This window comes from Aspergillus tanneri, assembly GCF_003426965.1.
Source record: "Aspergillus tanneri strain NIH1004 chromosome Unknown AapTan_6_pilon_pilon_pilon, whole genome shotgun sequence".
In the NCBI taxonomy this organism is placed as follows: Eukaryota; Fungi; Ascomycota; class Eurotiomycetes; order Eurotiales; family Aspergillaceae; genus Aspergillus; species Aspergillus tanneri.
In genome coordinates this window covers 4,043,324-4,057,950 of record NW_022984633.1, presented here as the reverse complement: position 1 = coordinate 4,057,950, position 14,627 = coordinate 4,043,324, and the positions used below count along the sequence as shown (strand labels likewise).

Sequence of the window (14,627 nt, the reverse complement as noted above, 5' to 3'; positions counted from 1 at the left end):
AGGTAGTCTCAATAAAATGCACCACGCTAGAGTTCCACCAGTATCAATTTTTGCTCATAACGCTTTTGTCTTCTTCTTTACCCCCAGCAAAGAGATGGCATCATCAATGGAACAGGGAGTTGTGGTTATTATTCCTTCTGCTGCACCTGCGAGTCGAAATTTCAGGTGGGGAATAGTCCGATTGACCCTGTCTTTTTTTTTTTTCCTTCCCCCTCTACGATGCCTATGTTCATGGGTTTCACATCGTGGGCTTCTTAGTCTAGAAAATTTATCTAAACCCCTATATTGAACGTTTAAAATATAGAGCATGATAAGCTGATTTCTTCAATTCGATAGGTGACCTAGTTATCACTAATCTGTATACCTTTCCAGAGAAGACCTTTCTCTTCTCTCTACAGTCTTATGCCTTCCCGACGATCGTGTGTTCTTCTTGCACCTCCAAGTCCTACCTAGCATTAATTCCTTCAAGAATGTTCTGACCCGCATCGTCTACGACACAAGAGTTAAGCAGTAAACCAGACCCAGCCGCAGTTACTCATAGGGCAAACCAGAGTGACATAATGATATGGTGGAGTAGTATACTAGATCAAAACGCCAAGGGAGTGGGTTCCTCTTGATATGCATGGTGGGCGACTACACTGCCCACCGAAGTAGAGCTGAAAATAGAGATAAAAAAAGGCCCCCTATTTTTTAATTTCCTTTATGTACCTGGCGAACCGTTTGTCTTCTTGTTCAACGGTGTGAGGCTGTAAAAGACAGCGATAGACCATACTAAGATTGATTGATTTCAAGCGAAAAACAAAAGGGCTCGTTGAACCATCGTATCGAAGCCTAGAAGAAGCACAACAGATGGACAGCAGCATCTTTGGCATCTCTTCCCTGCCTTGTTGCTTTACTAGTGGTCCCAAACCTGCGAGACATTGCTATGCAGTGGGAGTTACGTCTGTACCCGTATACTCTTGATGCTCAGTCTAGCCTCGCTGTCCCACGAACAAAGTGACCAAGGCAGCATTCCTGCTATGTGGCTAAGATGTACTTGTGTCTTAGCGGTGGCTTTACTTGATTCGCTAGAGGGCTCTCTCCATGAGCCAATGACTTGACCAAGCAACTCGTCTCATTGACTTACAATTTTCGACGGCTGGACCGGCAGCTCTTCAGCGATAATCCACCGCTTCATTCACAGCTGAGGTGCAAATCGCTGCACATTCACGGGATACGTATGGCGTTTTTTTAAAGTAACCATGTGGGCACATGGGTAGTATACCTTTGCGGAAAAAGGTGCGGCGGCCGAGTTTGTGGAAGGAACGAAACAGAAGAGCTCGTGTACCCATTCGCATCTCACCTCAATCCAAGGGCATGCGTCACAGTGCTCCTTGGCAGTCTGTGACTTCTCTACCCATTAGTCTTATAACGGAATCGCCGAGATTGTCTATCTGATATTCATGGGTTACGGTGGAAGAACCCTTGCAAGGTGGCATGACCTCGATCGCTGCGAACTAGTTCAACAAGCTGAGAATTCCTCGCAGGCGATTCACAATACAGGCGAGCTTAATGGAGACCCAATGCCCGGAAATATGATATAGAGCGAGGAAAATGGTCAGTTGATATTCATTGACTTTGAGCCGGCAATGCTGCAAACCCGACGAATACCACTAAGGGTATTTCACCTAGTCAGAAACGGAAGCGCGAGACGCGACACATGAATATGGAATATGGCGATTGGCCCCTATCTCTCGAGGCAGCATTTTTAAAATGCCCCTTCCCAGCAATAGACAATGCGTAGAACAAGATGTCGTCTATCATTCAAAAAGCGCTTTTTTGTTCAGTAATTAGCGCTTCAATCCCAACGCTAGCTTATTAGATGTTAATGTCATTCTTCCCGCCAATCAGTTCAGGTTTCCTAGTATTCTAAGAATCTCCAATAGATACCGAAGCCATTCTCGTGGGCGCCACGCTCAAAACCCATTGGCCAGTGACAATATCCAACCTCATAGATACTGGTTATATTCCAGTTCTCAGTCGTCCCCGGCTTCAAGGCGGTCAGTTTGGTTGATGTTTTTTCCTCCAGGAGAACGGGACTGTCGGCATGTTAACAACTTATAGGTCTGACAAATACCGTAAGGTTAGTGATAGTATTTGTTAACGAAAAGCAGCGGCCTGCTTCTCTCTGATTTTACAGTAGTCCCCACGTGATAGCTGACCCGCCATGCTTGTCATATGTTGAGAGTATGGAGTAGCTTTGTGCACTTTTTAACCAGTCAGTGTAGTCACCACGCACTACTGTTTCATTACAAGATGTCAAGTGTGTCACATCTCGCGGTAAGTTTCAAATAGTCGGAGGCGATAACGGCTACGATGGCTAAAGGTTGCGATCTACGGAATTTGCATGCGAAGACCGGCGGAATACGTGGGTCATGCCGTAGAAACTATGGCAACAATCTCATATGCCGTTTTAATTCACGAACAAAGCCTTACAGCATTCCAGGCAAGTTATCTTGACTAGCGTACATATAACCGTGAATCGGAACCACCTTTCCTCTCGAACGCGGATCCAGGAAAAAACTGCAGTAACGCAGAGAAAAAAACCCGGATTAATTTTATATAGTGTGTCGCCTAACCGAACCTGTTAATTATCGGCAAGCCACGAATTGTACAGACAGCGTTTAAGACGGAGGAGAGTTCGGCAAGCATGCCTCCTCGGTGATAAGTCTCCGCAACGTCCTGTAGACACTGAAGGTGGGAGCAAGATAGCTTATTGCCATCTTCACCGTTGTCAAGCCGGTCAAGCAAGCGATGGGTGCATTGGGTCCAGTCTCTTGCTTCTTGTTGACTAACCCTCACGGCTGAGGCTGATGCGAGGAGTAGAACAAGTGGGGCAAGAGTGACCTTCATTTTCTGAATGGCAATGTTATCAGGGGTTCGTCATTTTTGTTTAAAAAATAAATAAATAAATAAAAATAAAATGAAAAGGGGAAGGGCATACCGTTGGATTTTTCTCTGTCCTTGGAGAAAATTTACTTGATTTGGAAGAGGGAATATCCTTTTATAAGGGTAAAGGAGTGGGATTGTGTATCTACAGTCAATCATCAATTGAAGGACAGGCTATATATATATTCTTACTTTCTCGCTTACAGCACTATTGAATCGTTGAGTTTTGAGTTAACGGGACCGTTTGGATCATTGACTTCCCTCTCACTTCCGCAACAGGATTTGCCGGTGTCATAGATTAAACATGCTCACTGCAAACACCGACTGTAGCCACGGTTCTCCAATTTACCTCCGCAGCAATAAGCTACCCGAAGAATCCGACTCCATTCTAGAACATCACAGACGTATAGCTGAAGGGATTCCTAATTGACTTCGGCGTATCTCTCATGATGCATGTTCGCCCTTTCGGCAATCTGTCTCCTATGGAGCATATTAATCCAACAGAGACGAGAAGGGTGTCTTCTGATAGACGTTCATATCCGAAAAGGTCCTGCCAGATAAGTCCACAAGGAATATTCTGTGTTATTTGAAGAAATGGAGAATGGGAAGAAATGGTGGTGTTGCTTTCCCGGAAATAAATACAGAATGCATGTCATATAGCTGCTGTAAAAATATGCAATGTTGGCGCAAAGAGACTTTACAGTAAATGGTTACCATAGTACTCTCGTCCGTATGTATCTGTCAGCTAGTCACTAAGATGCATTCCCGTCGTCCGGAAAAGGGAGGCGCGTCATAGATCATTTTCCCTTGGCACCCCCCAATTCAGTTTTAACCTTAGCCGTAATGGCGGTATTCTGCCAAGAACAGACATTATAATTACCATGAAATGGAGGTATGCAGAGTAACTTAATCGAGTTTCACAAGAAGTAGGTTGTCTGGGAGGGGTGATGCTACAAGGTATGGAGCATACTTTTCCTTTGATTTATCACGGTGATTCCATTACACTCTCTCTCCATTTCTTGTATGACAAACCCATTCTCCTGCAAGAGCCCCTGGAGGTTTTGCTGACTATCGTATTTAATAGAGAAAATTCAAGAACTATTTTTTACAGCAAGTGATTGAACTTGATACTGTACAGAACGTCTTTCTCCTGGTATCCAATCATTTGTTTGATTCCGTAGATCCAGTCCTACATATATTGACCTGTGGAGTTGTCTATAACACTCTCCATTATAGATAACACAGAAGTGGCGAAATATAACTAAGTTTATAACATCATGAATGAAATAATGCTTCAGTCAGTTCGCTGGATGCGACCGACCAGATAATCGTCGCAATCGGAGATTGTAATATAATTCTAGGCCCCGTTCGAATCGCGGTGAAGAATCAATGATGATATACATGACGTTACCAAGAGGAAGGTACAATTCATGATGATTCATAGAGCTACCTCATCCCAGCTATAAGTAGATTCCCATTTGTAAACCTCTTGTGCTATGAATATCCGAGATGTTCCATACGCGATCCTTGTATCTATTTTGTTATATTACTTTCTTATACATAATGCTGACCCTACAACAAGCTATCGGACTAATACTCGTGTTTATAGCTTTCCAGGCTGACCACGTTTCGGGCAATTCACCTAGTCAGGCTATCCTTCAACAATCAAAGTACACTCTCGACAACATAGTTCCAGCAACAGACCCTACCTCTGGAAAGGTCAAATGCTGTCCTGTAGGGACTGAATTTGACGGCCACAATTGCATCATGCCTGACGAATCGTCTGCCCAGCGCGAAGGTGGAAGATGGGATACCCCTCACTGGGAGGCGGCTGATGGATCTTCCTCCCGTCAGCGAGGCGGAACAGGGCAGAGAGAGAAAGGGACATCATCTGATGGTTCTGGCCAGCGCGACGGTGGAAACTGGGACACCCCTCGCTGGCAGAAAGCTGATGGATCTTCCTCCCGTCAGCGAGGTGAAACAAGGCAAAGAGAGGAAGGGACATCATCTGATGGTTCTGGCCAGCGCGACGGTGGAAACTGGGACACCCCTCGCTGGCAGAAAGCTGATGGATCTTCCTCCCGTCAGCGAGGTGAAACAAGGCAAAGAGAGGAGGGGACATCATCTGATGGTTCTGGCCAGGGAGGTGGAAACTGGGACACCCCTCGCTGGCAGAAAGCTGATGGATCTTCCTCTCGTCAGCCAGACGGAACATGGCAGGGAGATAAGGGGACATCGTCTGATAGTTCGTCTGGCCGGCGCGAGGGTGGAAAATGGGATACCCCGGACTGGAAGCCAGCTGGTGGATCCTCTTCCGGACAGCGTGAAGGTGGAAAATGGGATACTCCGGACTGGAAGCCAGCTGGTGGATCCTCATCGGAGCAGCGTGAAGGTGGAAAATGGGATACTCCGGACTGGAAGCCAGCTGGTGGATCCTCATCCGGACAGCGTGAAGGTGGAAAATGGGATACTCCGGACTGGAAGCCAGCTGGTGGATCCTCATCGGAGCAGCGTGAAGGTGGAAAATGGGATACTCCGGACTGGAAGCCAGCTGGTGGATCCTCATCGGAGCAGCGTGAAGGTGGAAAATGGGATACTCCGGACTGGAAGCCTGCTGGTGGATCTTTATCCGGGCAGCGCGAAGGTGGAAAATGGGATACACCGGACTGGAAGCCAGCTGGTGGATCCTCTTCCGGACAGCGTGAAGGTGGAAAATGGGATACTCCTCACTGGAAGCCCAGCGGTGCATCCTTTGAGCAGCCCGAGGGCGGAAAATGGGACTTAGATTGGAAGCCCAGCGATGCATCCTTTGAGCAGCCCAAGGGTGGAAAATGGGACCTAGATTGGAAGCCAAGATCATAAGCATGCGCACGGGAGGCGGCATAGAACTATGACCAGACAAGTTATCATAAACCCTGACAGGATGAAGAGAGGTTACTCTGCTATTTTTGTCATTAATTGAACGTACGACGGATAGAGCCTTAAGGCAATCCATCTGTGCAGATCCTGTGTAATTCATTTAAAGCAAAACAGTATGGTTTCATCAAGGCGGAGATGTTGATCTAAGGTCGCGGCCAGCTCCGCAACCCAAAAACATGTCAGGCTAATGAGCTCAGTATTTCCAGACACTGACAAAATCCGTTACGTCTCCCAAAGAATGAGCATTCGTTTTCCAATGGGCGGTCCTTCGCAACCCGGTCGGCTGAACTCGATGTCATGCGCGGGGATAAATTCCCCTCAACGTTGGATTCGATATTGACCCCGGGGTATCTGTTGGGCGAAGTAAGTCTGACGGGACGCCTAACCAGCTATCCCGCAAGTAAAATAATGGTTGGAATAACCGCCGGCCTTTGCGGTGGTGCGTAGCGTGCTTGACAAACCTAGATAACTCGTCCTTCATGCAGTAGGCCTGCTCCTGATCGTCCTGATCAATTAGATGCATAAATCGGTTGCTGATCTGCTCATTCAGTTGCAGCCTATAGCCTTTTCACCTGCGGACTCAATCTCACTAGGTAGCTCGCTATCTGAGTCCTTTGCCTCTGCAGATCTTGCTTTGTCTTTCTGGGACTCCTTTTTCTAGCCCTTCCGTCCACGGTTCTTACCTATTCCATGACTACCTAAGGCATCTTGGTCCCTCTTTGGACCTCTGCATTCATGTCTCCAATGGCCTGGCTTGCCGCAATTATGGCATTTTCTTTTTTAATCCGGTTTGCAGACACTCCAACTATCTATTTTTGATTAGTAGATAGCCCCTATTCCCAATCGGGATAGGGTTATCTTCTCTCCACGGTTGCGTTTGCAATTAGAGCGTCCCGGATAATCCATATTCCTGAGATAATCCATTTAGAAACATCATTAAGACCAATTCTTTATCAAACTTATGTTTCTTGTTGCTCAACCCATATAGATCTGCATTCCATTGCTCTAATTCTTGCAGTGATGTTTCCAAATCCATCTTAGGATCCTTTTTCCATGTCGTTATCCTCTGTAGAAGCACCATATTATCGTGCTTGGCTGCCTTTTCATATTTTTCCATAAGATAAGTCCATATCTCCCCTGAGCTCTGATAGTCTCGTACCGTAGTCATATCACTCTGCTGAATATTCTCAGTGATATAATGCTGCGCAATTTCATCTTGGGAAGCCCATATCTCATTCTCAAGCAGTTGTCCTAACTCCTCAGGTTTATCTAACCGTTTCTGAGTCTCTTCTACCACTGTCCAACATCCTTTGGATCTTGCAGAGTCGCTGCACCTTTGATTTCCACGTTCGGACATTCTCTCTGGTAAGTTTTGGCAGATCAAATGATACTAATTTGACTGCTTTCGCCACTTTAGGCCTTGTTATATCAGTTGCCATTCTGACTGCTAATTCCGTCTGCATTGATCACAAGGATTAGGCCTCAACAGCGCTCGCGGGTTACCCGTCGTGGTCCAGTAATTACTCGCCAAGAAACGGGCTTTGGTCCTCACCCAATTACCCGTGGGCGGGTACGAGGTCGTGGTGTACTACACACGTGTAGTCAACCATGTCAAACATAGCAATAAAAATCAAACAGACCAATACATATGTACATAAAAAATCTATCTGAATGAATCAGCAGATTTATACAACCCAAAGTGTCCTAATTGGAAAAATTATGCAAAAACGGGCTTGTTGTGGGTGGCCCGCGGCTTGGGTTTTGGTCCTACCAGTGAGCGGTTTTGGCAGGGTCTAACTAACCTCGCTGACTTCTATCCTAGATTCTTGCTCAGTCTGTATAGATTCTTCAGGTCCCTCTTCTTCTTCTAAGAATTCGCCTGGTTCTAGAATCTCCTCTGGATCGGGAATTCTTAGTTCTTCTGGGTTTCAGGTAGTTCCAATAAATCCTCTTGTGGGAATCCTGATTCTCCCTCTAGCTCCTCATTATTCTCCGGGCTTGATATAAATCGTCCTGTCCGGGGACCACAAGCCCTCTCCAACATCTAATCGTTTCGGCCGTAGTGGTAATATTGCCCAACTCCAATTGGTAAGTAATTTGATCGGTCCTAGCCACCCGTTCTGGATATTGAGGATACACACGTTGATTAATAGCTTACCCTGCGTGCTTAGATAGGGTTTGTAATCCAATATAAGCTCCCGAGGTGCAGAGGGCTGGTAGTTAAATTGACGCTGCAAGCCTGAGCTCATAACCAATGTTGTGGAATTCAGGGGAAGGCAGTGTGCAGGGAGCTATATCCGCTACACACCGATCATTAGCTTAATTAGGAAGTATATGTCATCTGTAGATACACCAGGAATCAGAGTATCTCAACCAAATGAGTCTCTTGCATTCCTATCTCGGGTGCTCGACTAAAGATGTTCCTCTTAAATACTCAACTAATTAACAAAAGATTCATAGGTAAAATTCGCCTGTCAAGGATCCGGTCAAGCCGGGCGGATTATAGTATTTCCGCAACAGGAATAAAAATACCGATCCTAGCTCCATAAATTTGCCCATGGTCAGCAAATGACAAAGAAAAGAAGAGTACAAAAAGAAAGCGGGACAAATAAAAAATGTTAATAACGGAAAGAATATTTAGTAAAATGGGAGAAGAATATGTGGGCTTACAGTTTTGTCGAAATCACAATACACAGTCTGTTCATTATGGCCTGCAATATGTACACTTGCTTCAGACAATTTGCCGCTCAAGAATCATTCAATTCCCATCAGTTTTCAGCTTCCGTCATTTCATATGGGTATGTTAGTGCCTTCCAGTACCCCCACTGCCTTCGGGATGGGGGTGCACCACACTGGTAGTCCAATTCGCACCAGAAACCCAAATTTCCCACCATCCATGTTCTTGACGTTATTCCTATCCACCCACCTTGCCAAAAGCTTCAAAAATAGACGGATTACGTGTTATTAAGGCCTGTGAAGCCGCGTATGCTGGAAAAAAAAATTATCAAAGACCACGCGGAAATATGGCATCCCGTACGAGACACTGCGTGTTTGTGGCCAGGTTTGCCGGGGAAAACAGGTTCGCAGCGCTCAAAAGCCTATCATCAAGGCCTTAATAATAATTAAGAGGAAGCCTTAGTCCAATAGGTTGCTTGTATCCGTAATTTATATCTCCCTATTAATCCTAATATACTAGCAAAGTGGGCGGATTAGGTTGTACTGCAGTCTGGGTTAGATCACACTGTTAGCAAGATATGGCTATATTACTTCAAAAAAGACTACCAGCACACCTAAAATTACGCCCTGTGATTTAGAAGACAAAGCATAAAAAAGCATATTAATATTAAGAATATTAGATATCTACAGTATTGGTATAATTAGCTTGCGAATATAGTCAAGGACCTCCCAAGTTATCATGTATATAACTTTGATAAATGTGGCTTCCAACCTAGCCAGGGAAGATCTTGGAAGGCTATTAAAACAAGGGGAATATACCCTGACCTTGCTTAATTTAATTATACTAAAAATATCACGGCTATCGGGCGCATTGCTGCTGATAGTTGGATAATAGAGCTATGTTAGGTCTGGTGCGTCACCTAATATTACAGTGTGCCACTATGTAAGATGCTTAGGAATCAGATATAGTGGTCTTTTAGTCCAGTGGAATAGTTAAGATCCTGAGCTTGGCTATAACAAGCCACTATTTACCTTTATAAGGGCTAAGTTTATAAAATGCTAGTATAACTATCCCGAACTACGACTATATTAAACGGCCACTTCTCTGAAGGGATATATTAATGATAAAATTGCTATCAGATAGCTTTAAATGTTTTATAGGACAACTAAAAATCGGATAAAAAGAGATAAACAACATGTGTTAATATTTAACAGCTATAAGTTTTATAAAACTGTCGAATTTTTATAACTCTACAAGGAATTTACCATTTTTCTTTATTTTCAGCCTGTTACAACTTATAATTTGCTAACCTTTTAATAGCAAGCCTTTCTTTGCATATAAACAGAATTTTCGCAAGCAAAATATCCTTATTGCTCAGTGGGTGAAATACCCGGGAGTAAGGCAGATAGATTACTTGGCGGATAGTATTACTATTACCGTCCGAAAAAAGACATTTAACCAGCGGATCATCCGGAATTTAATTAAAGAACGTGGTGTATATCCTCCAGATAGATCTGCTATTATCCCAAAGGTTTCAGGATACTCTTCCACCAGTTCCAGAGCTCTCCACACCAGATCTTCGCCCGTATGGGGAGGTTACACCACGTCGACAAATAGTAATATTGATATACGCACCCACCTTTCTTGGTTAAATGTTGTTGATGATACAACACCATCAGATCGCTTATATTTCCTATGTTAGTTAGTTTACGTTCTTCGGTTGTTTACCTTGCCTTTATAAACGCGAGATGTTTTTGAATCAGAGACCTAATTCTATGGAGGATCGATACTTGCGAATACGCGTATTTTTTATGGTGCACACCACTAACAAGCCTCTCTTCTTCTAGCGTTGAGAATACACCTCTGAAGAGCGCCTAACCTTAAAAAAAAATCAGAGAAAACTTTTAAAGATATTCACTACTAATAACCTTACTCCAAAGCTTCAGCGAAGTCTACAACGAGCGTTCTATCATTACCGAAAAACAGCAGCACGAGGAGCTTTCTATGATGAGCGATACAGTCGGTAAAATAAGACAGATACAAGCCCCCCGAAGCCCAAATCACTAAGCGGCAGATTCCAAGGCTCGGAGATTCTGGTATACATAGTACAAAAGATGCCAATCGATCTATCAAGGCTAGGATGGAGAAGGATGCTGAGAAAAAGAAAAATTGACGTTATAACGAGGAGGGAGACGGAGACTACGAGACTACTACTAATGGCGTTATGGCTCGTAGTGAGGATCTCTTAAGCCGTTCTAGATGGCGATGCTAGACAAGCCAGTCAAGGTTGGATAATATCATATCACAACAAATAAGTTATTGGTGGCCTGAGAAAAAAAGGTTAAATAAGCAACAGAGAAAACCATAGTTACAGCCAGCCACCACCATAACCCTCTACAATAATAGATTCTGTATTACCTGATTCAGCGATGGCAGCACAACAAGCAAATCAGAATTTTTGGATAGATACTAAGGGGGAAAGACGATAGATAGTGCGAATAGTATCAAATTTGGGTTTCCGGTGTGAATTAGGCTACCAGTGTGGTGCACCCCCATCCCGAAGGCGGTGGGGGCACTGGAAGGCGCTAATAGGAACATACTATGTACATACTCCGTATGGAGCAAGTCTTTTTTTCGCTCGATCGTCCTCTGTTAAGTTCCGATCGGGCTTACGTATCCAAATTCTCGAAGAATGCGGAAGGCATAGTGGGTCGGTCTGAATGATATGATACATCTACTCTGTACTAAGTCCTCTGTATGTGTCGCATGATGTAGACTCTTTTCTATGAAAGAAAGTACGGAGTACAGATACTAAATAGTGTCTGCACCATTCCAGTTCTAGGCCATTGAATCCGTCGATTCATAAGCACTAGTAAACGCCCCATAGGCTATTCGGATGACAGACAGATAGCAAAACAGAAAAGAGTGAGTATGCTGGACTAGGGAGATGCCGCTCACCGAGTCATGTCATAACCGAGGCTGCGACCCACCCGTAGTTACTCAAGAGGACGACCTGCATACGCAGCGCTCCAACCAGTGGCGGTGTATCCTCGTCCACATCCGTACTTTTGATCGTGGCCAGTTTGCGGTAGTTTCTATTGGTGTCCTGCATGGACGGAGAAACTTCGGAAGCTGGTTCGAAAACACATACCTGTGTACGTCCTGCAAGCACATCTGACTGCTGTGTAATCGGGGTTTCGATGGGATTCCCCGATGGACCATCGATTCCCCGAAAGATGCCCAGAGTTCCTTCGTGAAGAAACCCAAAATTTACAAGTATCAGAACAGTCCCCTCCCCCACTGCCACATGGACAGATGCATGGACGGGTCCGCTCGATAGTACTTATAGTCCATCCAAACGTAATGTAGATCATCGTGGCTTCCGTACTTCTGGCAGCCTCTTGCTTGATGTGGCCGAGTTGGAGTGAGAGGGGGGATGCAGTCTCCCTTGCGTCATCCATGGCTAGAAATTCCTTTCTTCTGATTCTGGAGATTGATTCCCTGCGAGAGGACTGGCCATTTCTAACCCAGGCATTCCCACACGGACAGGACCAGCCAATGCTAGGGCATACGACTAACGCCAACGGTGCCTGTCCAAGCCCCAACGAGGAGCGATCACCGACCGCCGCGGCATCCGCTGCTGCATCCGCCGAAACAAGGTCACTGCAATTCGATAGAGCCCGAGACTAGCAGCAGTGGGCCAGGTCTTTTCTACGGAGCAGTCACCATCTGTTCAACGGCCAGCCAGCATTATTATTAAGAATTAGTCTTTTTGTTCTTTCTGCAGGGTTTTGTGTGGTTGATCTTTAAAAATATACCCTTCCTTGTTCCTCCCTACGTTTTCCGAGGATTTTAATGAACTAATTTCTCCATACCTCAAATAATAAATTTCTCCCCATTTTACTTAAACATTGTATTTTTCTTTCCTTTTCTTTTCTAACTTCCCTTCCCCTCTTCTCCAAATTCGATCCATTCTTCATATCGGATCTCCGACAAGAATGACTGCCGACGAAGAGGAACGTAGAACTCCCGCGTCGCCACGCGCTGAGCCAGAACGCCCTCAGCCAGAACGCCATGAATCGGAACGCCCTGAGCCAGAACATCCTCAGCCAGAACTCCATCAACAGGAGGAACACGATCCGGCATTTATCGAACCCGAAGTTGGTCCCATCCTTCTGCCGCGGCATCACCGGATTGGACTTACCATCCTCTCTGTAGGACTTTGACGATGGCGATTCCGTCTATGCCGGCTCGTAAGTGTGACTGTGCGTTGGGCCGCATCAGGCGCTGACAGCTCTAGACTGGGCGATGCCAGTTACACTACCAGCATCACGTCGAGCGCTATGAACTACCAGTAAGTTTTTGTTGCTCTATAGCTTGAGGGCTTTACTGACTTGTTAGATATGAGGTATTGTCCTCGATTTGTGTTAGAAGATCATGCTAAGAGCGTAGAACGGTCGCAGATATCATTCGTACCATGAAGGCACATACCTCTTGGTACGCACTGAGAACTGTCTATGTTTAATCGTAGTCTAATTTTTGCTAGCCGAATGACGAGCAAGAACAAGATCGTCTCGATCTGGTGAGTTTTTCGCAGTCGGGAAGCGTTCATACTTATAATGTACCAGAGCCATCACATCTACCGCATGTTACTGAAAGGTGAACTGTGTCGCGCGCCGGTCAACAATCCAGCACGTGTGTTGGATATCGGTACGGGCACGGGCATCTGGGCTATTGATTTCGCAGAGTGAGATGCCTCTCCGTTCAATATAATTCAGGACACTTCTAACTTCGCCAGTGCACACCCCGAGTCGCTAGTGATCGGTAGGCTGAGGAATGCAATACGGAGTGTCTGCTTGCGCTAACCCTCCGTAGGAAATGATCTCAGCCCAATTCAACCGTCTTGGATCCCTCCTAACTGCCGCTTCGAGATCGACGACTTCGAGCAGAACTGGTCCTATAGTCAACCCTTTGACTATATCCACGGCCGCGAGCTGGAGGGCTGTATCGGCGATCACGACCGGCTGTTCAGACAGGCGTACGAAAATCTAAACCCGAACGGTTACTTCGAGATCGCCTCGTTAGAAGTCAACACCTACTCGGACGACGAAACACATTTGCGGGCTCCTTGTCTCCTCGAGGGAGTCAAGAACATGCATGCGGCATCCAAGATGTACGGCAAGGATATGACCACTGTAGTCCACTGGAAGGAGAAGATGGAGAAAGCCGGATTTGTCAACGTCCGCGAGGACATATACAAAGTAAGGTCCCTTCCATTTGCAGAGGCGTACGTATTAAGAATGTATCAGGTGCCACAGAGTCCCTGGCCGAAAGACCCCAAACTCAAGGACGTCGGCCGATACCACCAGGTCAACATGTTCGAAGCACTTGGACCGTACTGCTACGCGTTGTTTACGCGTGTGTTGGGGTGGGAGCGCGTTGAGATTGAGGCGCTGGTGGCGGGGATGCGCAATGAATTGCGCGACTTGTCCAACCATCTTTACTCCAAGGTGCATATTGTGTATGGACAGAAGCCGGAGTCGGCTTCAGCATCGACATGATGACCACGCAATTTAATGATTTATGGTAGATATCCCGGGTGTAGTAGCCTCGCATTGTCATGACCGAGCGTCAGTTTCGCTGTATTTATTTATTCTATTTATTCTGCAAGGTGGTAATGTTCACAATTACTACAACACAGCACCACAAATCAACATTTATTACCACATTAGTGATCTCACAACCCTGTACACCCCATCCCAAAAGATGATAAGCCGCAACACCTACCATCATCGCACACTCTTTCATATCCAATTTCGTAAACCCCTCACGTCTCAACCGCAATTCGCGCTTCGTATTCCCACTAGGCATAGGCACTTACGGAACCGGCTGTCTCAGGAATGTACACATAGGTCCCCAAACTTCTCGCACATGATAATGCAGAAGATTCTCCTCCGACACCAACGACTCGATCGTCTTGTAATATTCCTCGTAGATCTTCACTCCACCCGAATTCAATCTCCCCTTAGGGTCTCCTCTCCAGATCGGGTGATAACAGGCCAAGCCCAGCGAAATCGACTCCGACAGATACTATTTTCCACAG

General features: G+C 45.6%; 2 protein-coding genes across 2 annotated transcripts; both read left to right on the top strand.

The window, feature by feature from the left end:
• Positions 1 to 4,695: 4,695 nt before the first annotated feature.
• On the top strand, positions 4,696 to 5,790 carry ATNIH1004_009334 (uncharacterized protein; the record flags this gene model as incomplete). The annotated part of the gene is made up of 1 exon (XM_033573926.1): positions 4,696 to 5,790. The coding sequence occupies one exon, from the start codon at positions 4,696 to 4,698 to the stop codon at positions 5,788 to 5,790; it is 1,095 nt and encodes a 364-aa protein (XP_033424478.1).
• Positions 5,791 to 12,522: 6,732 nt separating this feature from the next.
• ATNIH1004_009333 (class I SAM-dependent methyltransferase) lies at positions 12,523 to 14,085 on the top strand (the record flags this gene model as incomplete). Its single annotated transcript, XM_033573925.1, has 9 exons — positions 12,523 to 12,684; positions 12,743 to 12,777; positions 12,825 to 12,878; positions 12,926 to 12,932; positions 12,977 to 13,021; positions 13,071 to 13,106; positions 13,153 to 13,271; positions 13,323 to 13,348; positions 13,400 to 14,085. The coding sequence occupies 9 exons, from the start codon at positions 12,523 to 12,525 to the stop codon at positions 14,083 to 14,085; spliced, it is 1,170 nt and encodes a 389-aa protein (XP_033424477.1).
• Between the last annotated feature and the right edge of the window lie 542 nt (positions 14,086 to 14,627).